A 23128-nucleotide genomic window follows, 5' to 3' on the forward strand; every position below is an offset into this window, starting at 1 on the left:
AAAAAAACTCTGACATTTTTATTTAGACACGTATAAAAACAAAACAAAACAAAATCTTTAATGGTACAAGAAGACATTCCCCCCAGTTCCCATCCAGGAAGACTTGAGGTCTGAAGATGGATCCTCTTTCTATCCCACCAGAAGTTTATCATTATTGGTTGAGAAGAGCTCACAAAATAGGAGTCTTGGAACCTTTGCGAATTGGCTTGTAATGAGTGTGTATCTGCAACAATGGCCTACAGCTTACACAAAAATGTCTAGTTACTTGTCCTGTGTCATCTCCACTCCTTCCTGAGATGAGAGGCCTGGGTGCCGGAGGAAAACGTGGCTGGGCTGGCGGCATTTGCTTGATTCAGTGCACCAACAAACGGAGTCTGGTAGCTCACACATGTAGCCAAAGCCTTTGAGAGGTGAAGATGGGATTGCTGTGTGTGGAGTTCAAGGCCCTCCTGGGCTACACAGTTGCAGGCCAGTCGCCAGACCCGGTTTTACACACACTTTATAGTAAAATCACAGGCATAGGAATTGGGAGGATTTCGAATCCTGGACTTGTGGCTTTGCTTCTTCAAGGCTCAATCCCCCATTTTCTGAGGTTTTGCTGTCCACAGTTTTAGTAACCTGTGACCAACTGTCATCTGAACATGCTGAGTGACGAGTTCCTGAAATAAATAATCCCTACAGTTTACATAGTACCCATTCTGAGTAGCACGATGAAATCACAGCCGGCCTCTCCTGTTCCACTTGGTAGATGAATCATCTCTGCCTGGTGCACCCACACTGAATAACCTATTTGCTCTTGAGCCAACTTTATTACCTGCCTGGTTATTAGATTGACTGACAGATATCATAGTACTTGTGCTCAAAGACCCTCATTTTACCTAAAAATGGGCCCAAAGGGCAAGTCATGCTATTAATTCAAACGTGTCAAAGAAATGTTTTTTTGTTTGAGAAAAGGTGGAAGTTCTTGACTTCACGTGGGGGGAGGGGTGGTGTTGTAATGTCTATAGTAACAAATCCATTAAATTAGAAAAATAGAAAAATCAGTACAACCTCTGCTGTGACATCTCAAACTAAAAAGAACAATAAGTTCTTAGTTAAGATGGAAAAGTCAATAATCATAGAATTCAGTTTTGTATACTGAATATTTAAAAAAATATTAAAAATATTAAAAGAAAAAAAAATCCTACTGGATTCAGTACTATTCAAAGATTCCGGGACCTGTTGGCTATCTTGGAACACTCAGAAAGATTCCATATTGGTGAAACAGGATCAGTTCTACCTCACAAAACTGGAAAGATTATAACTGAGACAATGTAGGCGGGGCTCAGTGTGAGGATGCCTGGCTCACAGTACATGTTCAGTTCGTAGTCACTGGTACCTACTCCTAACTTCACTCCTCAAAGCTCTGAGCTTCTCAATCTTCCTCTGGGATTAAAAGTCTCATAAACAAAAGTCTTACTTTTCTCTTTCATCTCCCCTTCTTTAGAGTCTGATGGGGAAGAAAGGCAAAGTTTAAGAGTCTAATCCCAATGAGTAAGAGCCTGAGAGAAAGGGTCTGGAGAGTAATCCTTCATATCTCCAGGGAGTCTCCCTGAGGAACGGGATTGGGGAGGGAGTTACACAGGGAAACTTCTCTTTCCTAAGCTTGGGAAGAGAAGAGAGTGCACAGCCGGCTATGTATCGCAAAAAGTTTGTGAGGATATGTTGACAAATCTCCAAGAACTAGATGGCATTGTTGGAGAAATGGAGGTGGGACCGCAGAGAGAGGGGTGAGGAAGGGCTACCCTCAAAGAGGCACTAGCTGCCATCAAATGTTCCCCAAGAGTCTCAAGGAGCCGAGGTTAAATTCTCTGGGCGTTAGCCTTAGGGAAAAGCCTGCTATGCCAGTAATCGGGGTTGTCAAAGGCGGAGTCAGTGGCTTCTAAACTACGCAGAGTTTTGAGGCGGGCATAACGAACATGGGGGGCTTGATGTCCAGGCCCCTGGAAAGCTCGCATCTCCTCATACCCTTGTTCAGCTGCTGGGCAGGCCCCCATAGCTGCGTAATCCCCTCCGGAACCGCCTGCACCACGCCTGCGGTTCATGTATTCATAGTCCTCATCTGGAGTCGTGCCAGCAGAGGGCACGATGGCCATGGGATGAAGTGGGCAACTCTGCGTACTGCCCAGAGAAGCACTGAGGTCTGAACCCACATCCATGTACTCATAGCCCAGCTCTTCCAGGGAACCAGGCCTGGGGGGCCGAGCCGGGCTACCCCTCCTCTTCCGGTTCATGTATTCATACTCCTCATCCTCATCTTCCTCTTCGGTACCCAGCACAGAACTGAGACCTACTGACGAAAGGGTGCCTTCCCGGGAAGAGGATGTGCCTAGGGTTGAGAGAAACTCTTAAGTATATATAGAACTTAATAGAAATAACCAGAAGGAATGGGAGTGAGCAAGTTATCAGAGAAGATTAAAAAAAAAAAATTAGAAGATTTGAGGGTAACCCTGGAAGTGACAGGTACCTCTGAGGTGCGTATCTGGCATGACATAACCATTGCCATCCTCTTCCTCTAACCCTGGTGGGGAGAGCGGGGTGACGGGAGTAAGCAGGCTGTGTCGCTGCGAATGGTAGGCACTGTCCCCACGTGGCCGTGGGCTCCGGCTCCGGCTTCGGCTCCTACACACTGATACTCTCTCTTGGAGTTCAGCCTCAGAGCCCGTCACATGGCCCTCTGATGACTCTGACGTTAGACGCCCCCGTGGGATCGGGTGCAGAGAGATGGGACGGGAGAACTGTTCGCGACCCCCCAAAGCCGCAGAATCCTACGGTGGAAAAGTCACAGGAAGCAATACAAGGATTATGCAGACTGTATAAATATACAGACTCAGAGGGAGGCTCAGTTGCTCGGGAAGGGCCTTCTCTGTTGCAGGATGCTGATTAAACCTTAAAGATTTGACACGTCTCCATATTTCTTTTTCTCTTCTTTTCTTTTTTTCTTTTTTTTTTTTTTTTAGTGCAGAATGGAGTTTATTCAGGGCATGGGGAGGAAAGTTGAGGGAGTAGAGGCAGAGAAAGGCAGAGAGAGAGAGAGAGAGAGAAGAGGAGTAGAGTAGTAGAGGAGAGAGAGCAGGGAGGAGAATGGAGAGAGAGAGTATAAGGAGTAAGAGGAGGGGCTGAAGAGATGGCTTAGCAGTTAAGAGCACTGACTGCTCTTCCAGAGGTCCTGAGTTCAAATCCCAGCAATCACATGGTGGCTCACAACCACCTGTAATGAGATCTGACGCCCTCTTCTGGTGTGTCTGAAGACAGCTACAGTGGACTTAGATATAATAATAAACCTTTGGGCTGGAGCGAGCGCCAGCACATCTTACCAGACAAGCCTCCCCGAGGTTGCTCTGGTTCATGGGCATGTATCCAGATGAAGGACTTAAAAGACTCTGGCTCTAGGATGGGAAAGGAAAGGAAAGTGTTAAAATGAAGGAAGAAATCTATTCTTAGTGTGCAGACTGATGAGTGGTGATTCTTAGTGCTCACGGGGTGTGTGTGTGTGTGTGTGTGTGTGTGTGTGTGTGTATGTGTGTGTGTGGTGTGTGGTGTGTCCACATAGCAGAATCTTGTGCGGTTAGAAGATATCTTACCCCACGTGGCCGGGTAAGCGTTCCTGTAGGCAAGCTGAGGGCAGAACCCAGTGTGGTCGCCAGGCCCTCCTCTTCTACCTCCACGTCTAGGTCGAGGTCCAGGTCTGGCTCCAGCTCTGCATCCTGCAACTCTTTGGTGCTCAGAGCAGAGGGCTCTGCCGCAGGAGGTATTCCAGGCCCACTCGCTCTCTACAGGAGTAGAAATCCATTAAGGTGGGTTCTAGTTCTCTAGTTCTCACTACGTCCTTTCCCTAAATGACTCTGACACCCTCTAGCCCTTACTCACCTTGATGACCAGATACCTTGGTGGGTCCCGGGCCATCCTGGTAAACTCATTGGCCAGTTCTTTAAAGGTTGGGCGAATGTTCTCATCAATCATCCAACCTGGGGAGAGATGTAGGAGGTTGAGCCAGGGGAGAGAACAGAGCCGTGGAAGAGAAAGGAGGGAGTCAGTTAGAAAAGGCTAGGGTCAGAAGACAACTCACACTTGACCATGACCATGTAGACGTCAATGGTGCAGATCTGGGGTTGTGCTAACCGCTCTCCCTTCTCCAGTAGGTCTGGTATTTCAGCCAGTCGTAGCCCTGCGTAGGGCTCTGCCCCGAAGGTCATCAACTCCCAAACGGTTACACCTGATACAGGAAGAAATTAAGTAATAATTATGAAAAATAGATACAGGCACAAAGGAAAGGGAGGGTTTGGCCTCCCTTTAATACAAGGATTGTAAGGGCATATAGTTTTTTTGTTTTTTCCGAGATAGGGTTTCTCTGTATAGTCCTGGCTGTCCTGGAACTCACTTTGTAGACCAGGCTGGCCTCGAACTCAGAAATCCACCTGCCTCTGCCTCCCAAGTGCTGGGATTAAAGGCGTGCGCCACCACCGCCCGGCTGGCATATAGTTCTTAAGAGGAGACACAAAAGGGGGACCTGAGCTGGTGATGACATAGGGGTGCTTACCGTAACTCCAGACATCACTCTGGTGTGTGTATTTCCCAAAGTGGATACTCTCAAGGGCCATCCATTTAATTGGCGTCTGAAGATTAAAGATGAAGGTGCTACCCATTAATTTTCACCTATTTTCTTAAAATTCCAAGTTCTCTATCACCCATTCCCCCCCTGATCCCCCAAACTTAAATTTTCTGTCATTCTCAGCTCCCTCTCCTTGAATCTCCAGGACTCATTTACTTATCTCCGAAAGAGCCCCTTGACTGCTCTGTATTCCACGATCACGCCACCCGACCACTCCAGCCCTTGTCACCTCACCTTGGCCTCACTGTGTAGTAACTGCTTGTCATCTGGCGGCAGCAGGTCAGCCACACCAAAATCTGCCACCTGGACCTGACTCGGTGACTTGAGCATCACATTCCTGAGCGCGAGGTCCCTATGCACCATGCTGTGTTCCTCCAGGTAATACATACCCTAGAGGAGGAGGTGGTCTCAGGGTTGGGGAAGTCGGCCACTGAGCAATAGCAGCTGGCCACACCCTGAAGACAGCACTCATGACCTCAAACCCTTAATCCTCCTACCTCGACACCGACCTTCCCCAGCTAAGCTGTTGCTATCAAAGGCCCCCCCTGACTCCCCTCACCTTGGCAATTTGTACTCCCCAGTTGAGCAGCAGTTGTGGTCCCAGTGTCTCACGGTGCTGTCTTACGTGATCAAGGAGAGAGCCCAGAGGCAAGTACTGAGTGACAAGCTGCAGAGATGACCCTGGGCACAGTCCCAGCAGCCGTACAATGTGGGCATGGTCCAGGCTGCCGACGGCCAGCATGTGCTGCAAAATATAAGAGGTGTTAGCCAGGAAGTAACGGGTTTGCATACACTCCACAAAAGCACACCCAATCCAGAGGTCCCCTAACACTCATGCCTAAGATGGATCTAAAACACTATTTGCCAACACAAGATCATATGCCTACATGCCCGGAGCCAACACTGCCTCTCTCATTATGGCATCCACTTAATTGGAGTCTGAAGATTACAGATGAAGTCCCTTCTTTAACTTACATCAGTCACAGCCTGAAAACTCTGCCGCCCACTCTTGTCCTCGATGACTTTAATGCAGACTGGAATCTTGATGGATTCACCCTCGGGAATCCAAATCCCCTGGAAAGTTTGGGGTGGATGGATGGAGGGGGGGGAGGTTTAAAAAAAAAATCACTCTTTTCAGACAGTCTTCTGCCAAAATCTTTCTCCCATTTTCCCTGGCATCTTGTTCCCACTTCTCTAGACTTCCCAGGAGTCACTCACCTTGTGTACAGTTCCAAAGACACCAGAGCCAAGCACCTTAAGTTTCCTCAGCTCTGTCTCTTTGAAGATTCTAGCCAAGACTTTGTTTGCCTTCTCGCTTGGGTCCAGAGGCTCGATGCTCTGAGGGGTAGATAGGAAGGAGTTATTCGTAAAAGCCCACTCCCACAAGCCTAGTCCCCCCTATTGCCTCTGCACCAAGGGCAGCAGAGCTCAGAGCCCAGGGTAAGAAGAGAAGCCCTTAGTCTTGGGAAGCTTCATAATTTCACTGAGGAACAATAGACCCTTCAGGAACTGTAGGATTGAGGAAGCTGTGCTGATGAGAAGGGTCAAGAGGATGGGTTTCCCTTTGAGTAGGAGGAGGGAGCCGAGGAGATATGGTGGTACCCCCACCTCGAAGACTTTTCATACAAGGTTGGTTCTGGTTTTCTATCCCTCTGTCCTCTAAGATGAGGACTTGCTGTGTAGATCAGACTTGTCTTGAACTCAGGGAAATCTTTCCTGCCTTGGCTGAGTGTCAGAATTACTGCCCTGGACCAAAACGCTTAAGCTTTCAAGCTTTTTAAACTTGCACATACCACTATACCCATCACCTTGGAAGGATGAATGTTATTGTATCTAAGATACATAAACTGAGCCACAGAGAAGGAAAGCAGTTTCTTCAGCATTGTGGCAAAAGGTAAAAACAAGATGAACATCTTCCCACTTCTTGGACTGGAGTGTACACATATGTGCACTGTACATCCCTTTTGCTAGGACTGAACCTGGGTCCTTGTCCATGTTAGGCAAGCATTCTGAGCTGTATCCATAGCTCTATACCATCCCCTTAAAGAGAGTGACCATATTTCCTGAGAAAGAGAACTAAGGCTCATCGATTTTCTCTGGGAGCAGATTGTAAAGGATGTCTCCCAAAGTTAAGCTAGATAAATACTCACCTCACCCCGCTCCAAGTAGCGTCTCATAGCCCTTTTATTCTGAATCCTGCGTCCACGCCAATAGAGAAAAGAGCATCCCAGAATCAGGAAGATCACAGCCAGTCCTACTGTCACCGCTATGACCAGGTGTGGTTTGCTGTAGGATACAGAAAAGGCCAGCATCCTGGGTTTACAGTGGCTTCACAAAGGTCATTTATTTGGTGTATATGTGAGTTAGCATTCATCTCTATTAATGCCCACGAGCACTGAAGGAATCAACCCAGATACAGGGCTTGCCCCCTTTTAAGCCAGTGTAAGTTAATCTAGGAAGAGAATTCGAGAAGCCAGGACTCTTGAGTCCAGGGATGGTGGACTATATATATATAAAAGGTAAGAATGGCTCCAGTGGACAGTCCCATACCCACGTGCATACCGGTGACACTAAATGGACCCAGGGTGTTATTAATAACAACAATGAAAAGGAGGACAGGAAATTAGGAAGGGAAAGAGCATGAGGGTAATCTGGAAGGAGATAAAGGTGGATTGATATGATCAAAAGATATCACATAACTGTATTACATTTCAAAAGAATAAATAACAAATATTATTTAAAGTAAGGGGGTGGGGTGGGGTGGGGCTGAAGATATGGTTCAGCAGTTCAGAGCTCCTAAAGAGGATCCAGGTTTGGTTCCCTGAACCCACATGGTGGCTCAGAACTATCCTAACTCTAGATCCTAGGGAACACAGTGCCCTCTGCTGGTCTCCCTGAGCACGGGCACACATAGTGCACATACAAACATTCATCAATTCATACATATAAAGTAAAACAGATAACTTTTTAAAGGTAGGCATAGTGCTACATGCCTTTAATCCTGGTATTTGGGACACAGAAGCAGGAGGATGTCTGTGAGTTATCAGACACCCTGGCATACACGGCAAGTTTCATGCCAGGCAGGACTATATAGAGACACCATGTTACAAAACCAAAATAAACAAAAATGTAAAAAATAATTTTTTATGGTTTTTTTTTTTCAAGACAGGGGTTTCTCTTTGTAGCCCTGATTGTTCCTTGAACTCAGAGATCTGCCTGCCTCTGTCTCCTGAGGACTGAGTTCAAAGGTGTGCACCACCACCACCAGGCTAAAAATGAAAACTTCAAAGGGCAGAGTGGGCCACTGGAGAGAGACTCAGTGCTTAAGAGCACTGGCTGTTCTTGTGGAGGACCCATGTTCAATTCCCAACACGTATATAATGGCTCATAGATTCATAACTCCAGTTCCAAGATATCTCATGCCCTCTTCTGGCCTCCAAAGGGACCAGGCAAGCAAGTGGTGCAGAGACTTAAATATAATTTAAAAGGCAGAACAAATAACATCGCTCTTTCCCCGACCTTTCTCCCAAACATTCCTGAACCCAACACTCTCCAAGCCGATCTTACCTCATCAATACCTCTGCTTGGCCTAAACAGTCTTGTAGTTCTGGTCCCTTACACCTAGAAAAGAAAATCACCTTCTTAGACAGTAAGTAGACAACAGAGGATTGGGCCAACAAGACGGCTTAGCAGGTGAATATACTTGCAGCCAAGCCTGAGTTTGATCCCTGGGAACCGTGTAAGGGAAGGAGAGAATGAACTTCCACAAGCTGTCATTTGATCTCCACATACACACCATAGCACGCGTGCATGCATGCACACACAGTTCCCACATTCACAATAAAGAAAAGTGATTAGAAGAAAAAAGTTTTAAAGGCAATAGAGACTCAAGTTGGGCTGGAGAGATGGCCCAGTGGTTAAGAGCACCGACTGCTCTTCTGAAGGTCCTGAGTTCAAATCCCAGCAACCACATGGTGGCTCACAACCACCCGTAATGAGATCTGACGCCCTCTTCTGGTGCATCTGAAGACAGCTACAGTGTACTTAGATATAATAATAAATAAATTAAAAAAAAAAAGAAAGAGACTGAAGTCTAAGAACCTCCATATATAAAAGCTTGTTTGAGAACGAACCTACTGTGGCATCTCATCCTGAAGCCTCAAACCAGAGGGGACTCCGCCCTTCTATCCTTCCTGATAGTTTCAGCCTCCATATCTGGCTCACTAGTGAGCCTCTCCTGAACAAAACTCCTGTGCTAATGCTATCCCAGCTTCTCCTAAGTATGGTGTACTCCCGTGCTGAGTTTCCCTGCCTCCCGTCCTTTATAGCTGGACGTGAGTCTTAAGTCGTCAACCTGTCTTCTTGCTGCTCCACACCCTGAATCTGGGTTCCCAACCTCTCCCTCGCCTCTCCTCTCTTTCATCCCGTCACTGACCCTTGGGTGCAGTTCTCGTGGCAGGGCCGGCACTCATTCTGAGCATCTGGATATTTGTAGATTGGACCTTTGGCACCTAGGATTCCATGGGGGCAGCTGTTCACACAGTGGGGCCCATCACGAAAATGGGCGCATCGAGCACAAGCGTCGGAGCCCTGAGTAGAAAGAGGAAGATCTTTGAGAATGAGATGTCAGGGTTAATTCCAGTCCTCCCAGTAAGGGTCAGCCCCAATCCCTCAGCATCCTCCATGTACAAACTCCGGGGCTATCTGACTCCTCTGGGCTGACCTGGAAATTTGGTCATTTCCCTATCTCCCTTACAGATCCCAGAGCTGCAACTATACCGAGCCATTGCACGTGCTGGTGCCCTCCATGGGCTGGCATTCTGGATGGCAGGAGAAGCAATGAGCCTCATGAACAAACTCTCGGGGTTCCCTGTAATGGGGGACACAGGGAGGAATCACTTCTGCCCTTTATCCCCTTAACCTGCAACAAAGACCTTCTACTTCATGCCCACCAAGACACCAGCAGGAAGCTGTCTACAAAGTCAGGTGCGGTGGCTTACATCTGTAGTCCCAGTACTCTAGAGGCTAAGGAAGAAAGATGTCCCTGAGTTCTATTTAAAAACAAAAGCAAGCAGGCAAGCCAGCAAACAAGAAAGCAAGCGAGGGCCAGGTATGGTGGCACACACCTTTAATCTCAGCACTCAGGAGGCAGAAGCAGGAAGAACTCCTTGAGTCCTGTCTGGTATACATATCAAGCTCTAGGTTAGGACCACATGATCCTGTCTGTCTGTCTGTCTGTCTCTGTCTCTCTGTTGCTCTCTCAAAGGCACATGCACATGTAAAAGACATAGGCAAGCCAGATATGGTGGCTCATAGCTGTAATCCTAGCATTTAAAAGGTTAAGGCAAAAGGATTACAAGGTGAGTAGGCTGGAGGGAGGGGTAGGAGAAGGAGGGGAGGGAAATAAAGAGGGAGAGGGAGGGAAAGGGAGAAAGAAAGGGCTGGAGAGGTGGCTCAGCACTTAACACCAACTGCTTTTCCAGAGGTCCTGAGTTCAATTCCCAGCAACCACATGGTGGCTCACAACCATTTGTCAGGGGATCCGATGCCCTTCTCTGGTGTGCCTGAAGACAGCTACAGTGTACTCACACGCATTAAATAAATAACCTGAACTGCTCTACCCATCCTCGGGCCTCACTCCCACCCTCGTGGCCTTCTCCCCACCGTACCCTTGCAGAACATTGCAGTGAGTCACACAGACACCTTCCCGGCTGTAGTTTCGACAAGACAAGCACTGACCAGGGCCTGGGCCCCAGCATCCCCCAGAGGAGCACAGTGGATCACACACTTTGCCCTCTGCCACTGGAAAAGAACAGACACATTAGGAAGGCTCTGAGGGTGCCCAGGAAGCCTTCTGAATGCTTCTTCCTTATAGCCTCCACCCTCATTCCTACTCCTACTTTCCAGATCCTCTCACTGCCTGGACCCCTGTCCTCCCTCCCCTTCCTCTCACCGCATTCTCCCAGAGGCCGGTTGTACTTGATGTCAAGTCTCTCCTCTGCGGGCCCCCTCAGCAGTCTGGTCCAGTTCAGAGAGTGGTGGTAACAAAGTTGCTGATTGGCACTTATGTAGACACGCCCAGCACTAATTTCCTTCAGGGACCGGAAGCCCAGAGACGTGACATTCAAGTTCTTCATGATCAACAAGGAGAAGCCCCGGCTGGAATAAGGAGTCAGAATTAAAAGACAAACCACAAAGGGTTAATTAAACATACGGGGGTGGGGGTGGGAGGGTCTTTCACACAACAAATCTGTTCCAGGTTAAGTTAGACCCATGGAGAGGGAATTGCCGCTTATGGCAGGTTGGTTTTTTGAAACAGGTGTTGGTGTATTGTTGAGGCAGGTCCAGAACTCTCTACCTAGCCCTAACTGGTGATCCTCCTGTCCGTGTTGGAATTAACCACATTTGGGATTACTCTGACTTTGCCCACCCCCCCCCCCCCCCCCCCCCCCCCCCCCCCCACACACACACTGCCTCCCATGCTAGCAGACTTTTAGGGCCTGTTGGTTGAGAAATACCCTGTATATCATAACAAGAGGCTTACCTCACTGGCTAGGGATGCTACCACCACCACCAAGCCCGGTACTCACTTGTAGAGGCTTCTGCCCCCGATGGTCGTCAGATTGGAAAAAACACTGAAGTTGTGCATGTGAGGGGGCCAGGACTGGATGTTTAGGTAGCCTGAGGGTTTGGGGAGAGGTGTATAAGCAGAGAGTCTTTCCCCGCTACATCAGGTTCTCAAGTAACCTGCCTCACTGTGCTCTGGAATGAGACTTTTCTTTTTTCTTTCCTTTTTTTTTTTTTAAGTTTTTATCTATTTTATACATATGAGTGCTCTACCTGCATGTATGCCTACATGCCAGAAGAGGACATCAGGTTCCATTATACACAGTTGTGACCCACCATGTGGTTGCTGGGAATTGAACTCAGGACCTCTGGAAGAGCAGACAGAACTCTTAACCACTGAGCTATCTTTCAAGCCCCACAAGTGTGACTTTTCTTAAGTGGTTTAACTGTAAGGTGTGCCTGTGTGTGCCACCTGCTCCTTCCAGCAGGAAAGCCTGTCCTCTTCCCTCACCTGTAATCTCCCGGACTGTCCTGAAAACATTGAGCTTTTCCGGGTCCAGTGCAGGGATCTTGTGCCAGGGGTCACTAAGGGAACAGTAAAAACTTGTCAATAAAGGAGAGATATGACTCAGTGGTAATAACACACCACACCTCGAAACACGGTTTCTAGATATCAATGTTTTCCCCAGTGCTAGGGATCAAATCCAGGGCCTTGTGCATGCTAAGCCAGCTGCTTTACTATAGAACACAGCCTCTTCTCCTGAGTCTGTCTTCACCTAAAGAAAACAGAACTCCTTGGAGAAATGCTGGTGGTGGGGGAAACAAATACACAGAGGCCCAGATCATCTTATACCAAAAAGAAAAGGAATACTCAAAAGCCGACACAGCCAGTGTCGTTGCTTGCCATGCAAGCCTGACAACCCCCCACGGTGGCTCACAACTGTCTGCAGCTCCAGCTTCAAAGACTGGGACACCCTTTTTTGTCTCAGGCACCAGACATGCACATGGTACACAGACATATATGCAGACAAGCCATCCCTGTACATAAAACAAAGTAGGGCAGAGGTGATAGTGCACACCTGTGATCCCAGCACTAATACTTGAAAGGCCAAGCAAGAGTGGCAAGACCAAGGCTAGCCTGGGCTACATGTGAAGATATTATTTAATTAAAAAAATGAAAACAGAGATAAGGGGTGTGTGTATAAAAAGGAAAAATGAGAGATGATGAAAACAAACAACAAACAAACAATGTATCTGGGCACAGCAGCACTTGGCTGTAATTCCAGCACTCGGGAGGCAGAGGCAGGTGGATTTCTGAGTTTGAGGCCAGCCTGGACTACAGAGCAAGCTCCAAGTCAGCCAGGGCTACAGAGAAACCTCATTATGAAGAAGAACAACAACAAAAATAAATAAAAATTAAATAAAAGCATTTATATTATGCTAATAATAGGGGAATCTGGGTAAAGTGTGTATGGAGAATGTCATTTTTACAATTTAAGCGCTACTCTAAAGTTATATCTACATAAAAAAATTAAAAGAGGTGGTCAGCAAGATGGTTCAGCAGAAATCAGGCATGGTGGCCTTTAATCCTAGCACTCGGGAGGCAGAGGCAGGTGGATTTCTGAGTTCGAGGCCAGCCTGGTCTACAGAGTGAGTTCCAGGACAGTCAGGGCTATACAGAGAAACCCTGTCTCGAAAAAACAAAACAAAAACAAAACAAAACAAAAGAGCTGGTTCAGCAGACAGAGTTGATTCAGCAGAGCCTGAGGATCTGGGTTTAATCCCAGGCTCCACAGGGTACAAGTAAAAACCAGACTTCCAAAAACTGACTTCTGAATCCCATACTCGCTGTGGTACATGCATGCCCATACATGCACGCATTCACGCACACATGCACACACACACACAGGTCTACATACACACATACATACATACATACATATATATACATTCAAGTCTACATACACAAACAAACAAAACTAGAAAAAAATTAAAAGAGGATCTGGAAAGATGTCTCATCAGCTAAGAACACTGGCTGCTCTTGCAGAGGGCTAGGGTTTGACTCATCCATCTGTAACTTTAGTTCCAGGAGATTCAACAGCCTCTTCAGATTTCTGTGGGTGCCAGGTAAACACATGTTGCAGAGACATGTGTATGTAGGCAGGTACATAAAATTTTTAAAAAGTAAAAAATTATGCAAAATACACAATGGTTTTTATTATTTTCAGTCCTTGTTATGTGCAGGTGCCCACTGATGCTGGATACATTGTCACAGACTGTGACTAGATACTGTGGCTGGATACATTGTCACAGACTGTGACACAGACTGTGACAATGTATCCAGCCGTACATGGTCTTAACCATTGACCTGTTTCTCCAGCCTCCTTTTATTTAAATTTAAGGAGGAACTTCTTAAAAGCTTTAGGTAACAAACACTGTCCCTGAACCTTGTCACTTCTCAGGGTAAGACTGGGCTGCTTAGAGATGTCCATGAGGGAAGCAAGCTCCACCTGGAAAGTGGAGTCATACATTCTCTCAGGCCCTTTATACCCCCTAAGACATCCTGACTTACATTTCTATATTGGTTTGGTTGGTTTTTGTTTCTCAAGACAGGGAGCCCCAGCTGTCCTGGAACTCCCACTGTAGACCAGCCTGGCTTCAAACTCACAGAGATCCACCTGCCTCTGCCTCCTGAGCTGTGATTTACATTTCTAGTCATGCATGTGGAGATTTAAGCCATTGAAATGAACCATGTGGTGGATAGGGCTGTGGATTTCGGGTGGAAAAGCAGAATCTCTAACCCATTGAGGCCAGTGATGAGGAAGTCCAGGTTGCCCAGGATCTTGGTACAGTTCACGAACCCATCGATATTGCTAGAGTCCACGGTCTGGTAGCGGCTTCCAGAGCCCGTCCCCTCACAGGCTGCAAACACAGAACAGTCTCAGTGCTGGGTTCTGAGTCACCTCATAGAATAATCTGGGTGTAAGTTCTCCCCAGTTCCCGCCTCTTCACCTCCCACCACTTTACCTTTTGGGCACAGCCCTCTGCAAGGCTCACACATCTTGAGTCCATTCTTATCTACTTCCATCTTGTCAGCAGGACAAGCCCTGACACAAAATGTCTGATCCACCACAAAGTTATCTAGGAAAGAGAAGAACACCATTAGAAGTGAGTAATAGCCAACTACGGAGACCCCTCCTCTGCTCCCCTGCCCCTTCCACTCTGCCCTGAGATTCGTCCCACCTATAACCTAGGGTTCCTTAGATATGTCCTACAGATTAGACAGTCTCTTTATTCTTAAGATGGCCTCAAGCCCTTTTTTTAAAACAAAGAAATGAAAAAGATTTAAGGGGCTGGAGTGATGGCTCAGCAGTTAAGAGCACTGACTGCTCTTCCAGAGGACCCAGGTTCAAACCCCAGTACCCAAATGACAGCACAGACCTATCACAAGGTCTAACAACCTCACAAAGGCATAATACATGCAGACAAAACACCAATACACAATAAATAAAAATAAATAAAATTTTTAAAAAAGATTGGTTTTTATCTAAAAGAGAAAAATATTTACTATTTATTTTATGTGTATATATTGCTATCTATCTGTCTGTCTATCTATCTATCACATTTGTGCCTGGTACTCAAGGAGTCCAGAATAGGTGTGAGATCCCCTAGAACTAGCTATTATATTATAGGCTATTATATATAGCCATATAGGCTGTATATGGGTGCTAAGAACTGAATTCTTTGGAAGGGCAGCAATTGGTCTCAAACTCTTCATGTAGCTAAGGATGACCTTGGATCCTCCTGTCTCTACCTCAGAGTGCTGGGATTCCAGTACACTATTTCACCCAGTGTATGTAGTATTGGAGTTATCAAGCCTAGGGTTTCAGGCACACTACTAAGCAAGCACTGTCAACCAAGGTGCAGCTCCAGGCCTCTTCACTCTTTGTTGTGACCCCTCCCAGAAGTCTGGGGGCAGGGTGCACTGAGAGAGATGTGTCACTCACTAGGTGAGGTCACATAATCACATCTAGGTTCCCCCAATTAATACCTAACTTAATCCCTTTAGCATCCCCAACTTTTTTGTGTGGAATCTATGGTTGTCCATCACCCACCCCCATCCCCGCCTCCCCGACACTTACGGGGACAACTGGCAACACAGACTCCTCCGTACTGATACTTGATATGGGGGTTGGGCTCAAGCTGGAACGTTAGCTTGTTGTACACAAGGGGCGCTGGACACCTGGGCACACAGGCCCCACTGTCATTGAAGTGTCGGCAGGCCTGGGAATGTAAAAGACTCCTAGAATTTATATTTTCTATAGCCCCCTTCTCCTCCCCAAAGCTCATAACCTCGTATCAGAGCACAAGCTGATGACACCATTACATACAAAGCAATCTGTGTCCTGGGGTCCAGAGCAGCCACCTGCACATTCATCGTGGCAGCACTGGTTAGGATTGGGCCCGAAGCAGCGACCGTTACACTGAGGGGCACAGATGGTCTTGGTCACTACGGAAAGAGAGAACACATGTTGTTCAGGGATAAATTCAGAGGCCACCGTCGCTCATTCCGAGCGTTCGGACAGACACAGGCAGGACTGCATAGGTAATGGGTATGGGGCGGCGTAAGCTCTAACTTTTTAGAAGAAAATTCAAACCCACATATCTGGCAGTCTTCTGGTCCAGGCCCCCAGCATCGCCCCTTGCAGACCTCGTGACAGGGTGGACCTGATTGGGAAGCGAGAGGACACACAGGACCATCAGAACTGAGTGAGAAAGGTTTGCTCGAATCCACAGGGTATGATGTCAGCACACAGGAACCTCAATCCCAGGAAGCCCTGGGCTGTGTCCCTCCCTGCCCTTGGAGAGCAGGGCTGGGCTCAAATGAACCTGACAACAAGGGGCGGAGCTACTCCTCCACACTACCCACTGGGCAGCTGAAGAGGAGGGACTGGGGCAGATGCCAATCTCAGTCCAGTGCCATCCCAGGAACCTGGTTCCTTCCAGACAAGCTGATTCTGTGCCTGAGTGGAAAGGAGCAGTAGACTAGCTCAGGGCAGCTGGGAGATATTATATTGGCAAGACCAACAGGGGAGCTAATCCAAAGATCTGACTTCCCTCCTTAACACCCAAGACATCTTTTGCCTCTTTTCCTGATACACTGGTTTGGGCTCCAGGAGACTGACCCAGTCTCTCCTGGCTGGCAGGCTCTTGGGTCAAGGATGTGAGGTGACTGGGGAAGGTGGGTTCAGATGAGGGAATGCAGTAGGAGTGTGAAAGGAATCGCTCGGGTTTTCTGGGGCAAGGTGAGCTGCCTCGATCACATCCACTTACAGTTCCCCCCGTTGTTCTTCACCACTATTTCAGCATCTGGAACCCTCACGATGTCCCTCCAGTCAATTGTATCCATGTGGCAAAGTTTGTCATTCTTCTCAATGTAAACGCCCCCTAACAGAATCTCTGTGGTGGGAAGAGAGATGACAGGCTGAAGACTGCAGCACAACTCCCCTTCCACACCTTCCTACCAATCCAAAAAAAACCACTCAGCTCTAGGTGGTCCAATCAGATTCAAGCTTCAAGAAAAGAGGAGGAGTCAGGCCAAAGAAACTCCAGCCTCTTCAGACACCTGTGTAGATCCGGTTTAGCCAGTGGGGGAGGGCAGGACATCCTGATTCACTCCCCTAGGCCTGAGTGTTTTCTAAGCAACTGGGACAGGGAGAGCAGAGAGTGCCCAGACTGTGTTTAACCCCTACATTCTTCAGCTGGTTGGGACACAGGTAAGATTCCAGGGAAGAAGTGTTATCAATAGATCCAATTCCCAGTTCAACCCCGCCATCACCTGGAGCAGGTGGCCCAGCTCTCCCTGGGACCCTCTGCTGCTTAAAGAGTAGTGGACTTTTAGACCACCAAGGTAGTGAGCACCCAGGAAAATGAACTTAGAGTGAGCAGTTTTGGGTCATCACCAAGGAGGTACCTGTTGGCAAGAAGGCTCAGGGGCAAGACCAGAAAGGATCATCAGAAACTAACCAGTAAGCTGAGTGAACCGGAGCTGGCGCAGAGCATGGCTGGAGTTGGTGTTGTAGTTCAACATGACAAAGATGGCGAACTTCCCATCGTAGACCTGGGTTCCCCGGACCACTCGGAGGTTAGGTAAGGGCAGTACAGAGAATTCATTCATGGCCACCAGGACATAGCCTGTCACTTCTCGTATCCACTGTGACAGAGCAGACCACAGACATGAAAAAAACAACAGGGTCTCAGGCCTCTGTAACTATTTTTTTTTTTTTTTTTTTTTTTTGAGACAGGGTTTCTCTGTGTAGCTCTGGCTATCCTGGAACTCACTCTGTAGACCAGGCTGGCCTGGAACTCAGAAATCCACCTGCCTCTGCCTCCCAAATGCTGGGATTAAAGGCATGTGTCACCACTGCCTGGCCTCTTTAACTATTTATTTATTTATTTATTTAGGTTTTTTTGAGACCTGGTTTCTCGCTGTCTGTAAACCAGGCTAGTCACAGACTCACAGAGATCTGCCTGTCTCTGCCTCCCGAGTGCTGGGATCAAAGGCATACGCCATCACATGAGGACCTTAATGTTTGGTAAATGCTCTCTACCAGTATACCACAGTTGCCCCCTGACTCCAGCCCTGTGTCCAGCCTCCCTGAATTTCCTTTCTCTTCACTCCCGACCCCCATACTGCACACTGATTCTAGGACCTCACGTATGTTCTGCAAGCACCTGACCACTAAGCTATAACCCCAGCTCTGAATTCCTTTCCTGATTTGTAGGGAGCATGCTGTCACAATACTGTGCCACTTGGGTGAGCAAAAACAAGCCACAGAAATGAGGACAGATCTACATTTCCTATTTCTTCTCGGAGTCATAATGGAAGGAAGGGTGAGGAGTCCCTTCCTCACCTCTCCAGGTGACTCTGGGTCCTCTGGTAGCTTATTGATTGACAGAACGCCACCTGCCCTGTCCCTTTCTGGTGGCCGGCTTTCACATAACCCTGGTTACAGGACCAGGACACCCATCCCCACCCCCACCCCCCATTACAGTCACTGTTTCCCTAGGTTTGAGCCTTAAGAACTACTAAGTCTTAGGAATGCCAACTGCAGCAAAAGATGGTCCCCAGAAAGGAAAAGCCTTCTCTATGGGAAGTGTAGGAGAGACCAAGCGGGGACACTCACTTGCAGGAAGGAAAGATCAGCATTGTGTCCCGTAAGCACAATCTCCAGGTTACCCATGACCACCTCACACTTCTCATAGAGTTTGTACAGGGTCTGGTACTGGTTGTCAGCATCACCGGTCACACTCAGCCCGTTTAGAGTCCCAGGACATACTGTGAAAGTGGAGGCGAGACAGATAGGTAAGCTAGATGTCCCTTCCATGAGTGCCTCTCAGTTGCCCACAGTTAAACCTGCCCACACAGCCTCCAAGAGCCTCCTTGCTTTTCACAATTTGGAAAGGTGAAATGTGAACTTTTCCTCGCCGGAGTGGGAGTGTCCACTGTGCCTCCTTTGGGCACTGATTTGGGCACTGAGGGGTTAATACAGAGGGAAGACATGCTGGACTTTCCCTCTCGCTGGAAAGGACACTCTTTAGGCAGGGAACATTTACCCTCTCCTCCTCAACGGAGGCACTTACTTCTCTGCCCCCATCCTGCCTCTCTCTAGGCCCTGGAATAAACATCTCTTTGGGGCTAGCACACAGCCCCTATTGTGTCTACAGAGGGTGGGATGGGGGCAGAGGGTGGGGGCAGTGCCTGGGGCCACAGTTCAGCCCACAATGAAGCAATTCTATCCAGGAGGAGGGGGCTGCCCCACCCTGCCTCAGACACCCCATCCTTAGCAGCACCCCCCTCTCACCCTGGAGCTTTGGGCTCAGAAAAGTGACCTCACTGGAGGGAGAAACCCTGGTAGTGGGGTGGGGAGGTGGGGTCAATGGGAGCTTTGTCTTTAAAGCTGGATGATAAGGAACTGGTGGCCTCCCCCCTCCTAAACTCTGGTTTCCCTTCTCACTCCCTTCCCCTAAGCCAGCATGCTCCAGCTCCCCCGGCAGCAGGCATCCCTCTGCAGTCCCGAAGTACTTTTCACCAAACAGAGAGGTCTGGAGAGAAGCAGAACAGAGCCTCCACTCCCAAGCCTTCTTCCCAATTTCATTGCCAGGATTCTTTAAAGAGACTGCTAACATGGCAGTGTTCCCCCCAGTAGACACTCCAGGGGAGAGAGCCCAGAAGAGAGGCCAGTACAGTACATTTCAGTTCTTGGGCTTTCACTTTCCTCCCTGGAGCTCTAAGTATCTTTCCTCTGGCGCAGTAAGAGCACGTGGGGAGGGTGGGGGTAAGGGGTACACCACCAACCACCTGTTCTAACCACCCTTCCCTGAGGCGGGGCAGAAGGCAGAGAGCGAGTCAGAGGCCTCAGCTTCTCCTGTTAGATCCATGTCTGGTCTGACCCCTTCTTCTAGATCCTCTTCCTTATCCTTTCTCCATATGATGGAAGGAGTGGGCCAGTTCCAGCAAGGAGGCATAAACAAGCTAGACTCTCCCAGAGAAATCTGGGAGCTCCAGGGTCCTTGGGGTGAAATAAACGACTGGGAAGGTTAGTCATTTCTGGAAGCGCCCCACCCCTGTCCCCTTCCCGGCAGGACACCCCTCTTCCAAGTTAAGGTGCCAACCCTTCTCCTCAGATAGGGGAGGAGCTAAGATATCTGAATAGGGAAATGATGTGTACCTGTGCATGCATACTGGCACACAGTTACTCTGGTGCAGAAATATATATTGTTTGCCCCTGGGGCCCCGAGTTGGGAAGTTTTACAAGTGGCCAGTCCATCCCACCTGCCCACAATGCCTTGCACACTTTGTGTCTTGTGCTTTGCAAGGCCCTACAGGTCTGTCTCGGTTACCTGCCACCCTGAGGGTAAAGTCCACATTTCACAAACAGGGGCAAAGGGCCTGGGTAGGACGGGAGTATAAACAACTACCCAGGAGGAACCAGGCAACTTGGGGTTCACAGGAAGCAGCGAGAACTGCGGGTGGGTGTGGGATGGACCACACTCACAGAGGAGCAAAGGCTCAAAGTCAGAACCTTTCTCTGTGGAGAGCATTGACTGTGCAGACCAAGAACCTCCAGCCTCAGAAGCCCCAGCCACACACACAAGGGGACAAAGGGGCTATACAAGGCTTGAGACAGGGCCGGATGCCCAGAGGCTCAGAATGGAGATAAAGGATAGAGAACTAAACATGCCTGCTCCCTGCCTCTTGAGGAGGGTAGTAGGAATCCCGGACTCTTGGGTTGGTGGGGGCACAGTGAGATGGGACAGTGATCCAGTCACTCCCCTGGCCCCTCCTACTCCAGTCTCCAGACCACCCCCTCCACCAGCTGGGAGTGTTCACATCTCAAGATCCCAGGGGCTAAATTTAGGCCCAGCAACTGTGGGGGAAGCACAGGTGGTTTCTCCCACTCCCACTCTGGGGAAGGGGCAATGACTGTGCCAACCCCAAACTGAGATCTGGGGGTCTGGGGAGGGGGCAAGATCAACAGGACTCTAATGATACCAACTCTAGTGCTCTTCAGGTGTCCATAGTCCCAGAGACATGGAACGGGCTCAGATGGCACTGAATGGGGGAAGGGCAGAAGTTGGGTCTAGGAGCCAGTTCACAGAGTAGAATGTTCAGAAGGTGGGAGAGGTGGCCTTAGATTGGAGAGAGAAAGAGGTCTGATTGTCCTTTCCCCCAGAGCTCCAGCTTAGGGTATATAACCTGGAAATAGTGTAGTATGTAATAGATGCCCAACATGTTCATTGAATTGACCTGGGTCTTGATAAAGAGAAGTTGGTTAAGTTGGGGACCGGTTTATCTTATGGGAAAGCAGGCAGTCAGCCTCTGTGAGACCTCTCACTGATGTCACCTGGACTTGGCCCTCAGGTTAATCTCAGCCTTCTCAGGACAGCCCCACTCACGGAAGAGGAGGTGCCATTCTTGTTTTCCAACATCAGAAAACAACAACTTCCAACCCTTGCATAGCCCCGCCCTGTCGGCAAAACAACGAAACTGGGGGTTGTTGAAACCTGGGATGGGGTGGGGGCCAGGGAACCTGAGAGCAAACGGAGACCCTTTCAAGCCAAAGCTCCTTACGTTTACAGAAGGGTCCCTGCCCACCCTCCTCCTAAGACTCTCAAGTGTGAACCACTGTTGGGCACCAACCAGATCAGAATAAAACCAATTAGAGGGTCAGCGACGCCCTGGGAAGAAGGGTAGGCATACAGGAATGCAGTCCCTGACCAGCCCACTCCAAGAACTGAGGCACATGATCCCCTCCTTGGTGGTCCGAGCAGACCCTGTATCGCACCCCCCAGTTCAAAGCGTCAGAACCCAAACTCCTTGCCCAAGGTCTGCTTGCGCTCAGATTGCGCCCCCAGCTTCCAGACTGCTGGGGCTCCCGCGCGGCTTACCTGCCTGAGAATTACCCATCTCGGAACCCCGGGCCAGGCTGAGAAGGAAGCCCAGCACCTGCAGAGTCCCAATCGCACTCATGATTCCAGCGGAGGGTGAAGGGAGCCCAGCCGAGTCTGGCCCGGGGCCCCCAAGATTAGGAGGACATCCAGGCGACAGCCACCTGAACAGCCAGCGAATAGGTGGCCGCGGCGGCAGCGGAGGCTGCAAACTGCAACCGGAGCCGTAGTCGGAGTCCGGGAGCCGGACGGCAGGGGAGGGTGTCTGTCTGGGAGGGAGGGAGGAAGGGAGGGAGGGAGGGAGTGAAGGGGGAAAGGGGTGAGTCACGGCCGCGCCCCCTCCCGTGCGAGGCTGGAGTCCTAATGGTTGTGGCCCGAGACACCCGCCCAAGCGTGCCCCGCCAGCCCACAGCTTGGCCAAGAGGGTCAAGGAGGGGTCTCACTCCAGCAATTTCCCCCGGTGATGGTTAAGAGGAGATCAAGATTCCAAACGTCCCCAGGCCGGGGAAAGGTAGTGAACGCGCGTAGGGAGAGCACTCCGAAGCCCAGCCCCCAGAAAGCTGGCCTCGCCCATTAACCAAATCACTCAACTCCCCTAGCCGGTTGGATCACTTGAGGGATTTTTTTTTTTTCTTTCGGAGTGTGAGTATTTCTATTTTTTCGAGTGGGAGGTTGTTTTTCAGCCTAGCGTTCATGCCACCTCAGTTTCCCCGGGACGCAAAGCCCCGTAACTCATGTACCCAGCTCGGGAACCCGAGCCCCGGAGGCTGCGTGAAATCGCACTGTCTCCGGCCGCTTCCTCCTGCAGACCCGGCGCCGGCTCGGCCTCTCGGGGGGATTTGCCTGAGGGGCGGGGGCGGTTTCCAGCCTGGGAACAGACCCCGGAGTCCGCCTTCCCACTTCTGCCCGGGGAGGGGCTCCCGCACCTGTCGCCGTCCCCTCTGCTGCCCCCCACGGCCTCCCGAGAGAACAGCTGTCTCCGAGGGACCGACCGCGCCGTCCGGACGGCCGCGGTTCCCGCCTCTCCTCCGCGGACCCCAAATGGCACAGCAACGCTCACCCCGGAGGCGACAGCGAAGAGGGGCGCGGGGAAGTCACCGCACATGACCCCCGGGATCCTGGGTTGCTTCGTCCCAGACGGGTCCGACTGGCGCCCCCTGGTGCCCAACTCCTTGCATTTCGCATCCCTTACATTGGCATTCCAAGATTTTGCCCTGAGAATTTATGGTCCCCTCCCCCTAGGCTAAGGCTATCAGCTACACTCCTTTCTTTTCTTTTGTTTATTTTTTTGGTTTTGAGACAAGGTCTCAGATAGTTCATATAGCTCAGGCTGGCCTCGAATATATTATGTGGCTGAGACTGTTGGCTTCCACCTCCCAAGTACACATGTGCGCCACCATATCCGGCTCTCCTGCTACAATTTTTAAAAAATTTGTTATCATTCCTGTGTGTATGATC

General features: G+C 49.4%; 1 protein-coding gene across 2 annotated transcripts; it reads right to left on the minus strand.

Annotated features, from left to right (window-relative positions):
* Positions 1 to 22795, minus strand: Erbb3 (erb-b2 receptor tyrosine kinase 3). Of its 2 annotated transcripts, none has more exons than XM_029482561.1 (28): positions 22731 to 22795; positions 18406 to 18557; positions 17246 to 17432; positions 16553 to 16678; positions 15881 to 15946; positions 15610 to 15728; positions 15361 to 15502; positions 14246 to 14359; positions 14020 to 14140; positions 11730 to 11803; positions 11242 to 11332; positions 10605 to 10810; positions 10321 to 10453; positions 9431 to 9521; positions 9087 to 9241; positions 8219 to 8272; positions 6802 to 6937; positions 5870 to 5989; positions 5627 to 5725; positions 5211 to 5396; positions 4886 to 5041; positions 4580 to 4655; positions 4109 to 4255; positions 3910 to 4007; positions 3624 to 3812; positions 3357 to 3428; positions 2507 to 2807; positions 1 to 2368 (listed from the first exon to the last, which is right to left on the minus strand). In XM_029482561.1, the coding sequence occupies exons 2-28, from the start codon at positions 18460 to 18462 to the stop codon at positions 1842 to 1844; spliced, it is 3843 nt and encodes a 1280-aa protein (XP_029338421.1). In that variant the 5' UTR covers positions 18463 to 18557; positions 22731 to 22795; the 3' UTR covers positions 1 to 1841. The 2 variants fall into 2 exon arrangements, with proteins under 2 accessions (XP_029338421.1, XP_021029121.1); XM_021173462.2 differs by lacking the exon at positions 22731 to 22795 and adding an exon at positions 21671 to 22180.
* Positions 22796 to 23128: the final 333 nt, after the last annotated feature.

Source organism: Mus caroli, chromosome 10 (genome assembly GCF_900094665.2).
Source record: "Mus caroli chromosome 10, CAROLI_EIJ_v1.1, whole genome shotgun sequence".
Classification (NCBI taxonomy): Eukaryota; Metazoa; Chordata; class Mammalia; order Rodentia; family Muridae; genus Mus; species Mus caroli.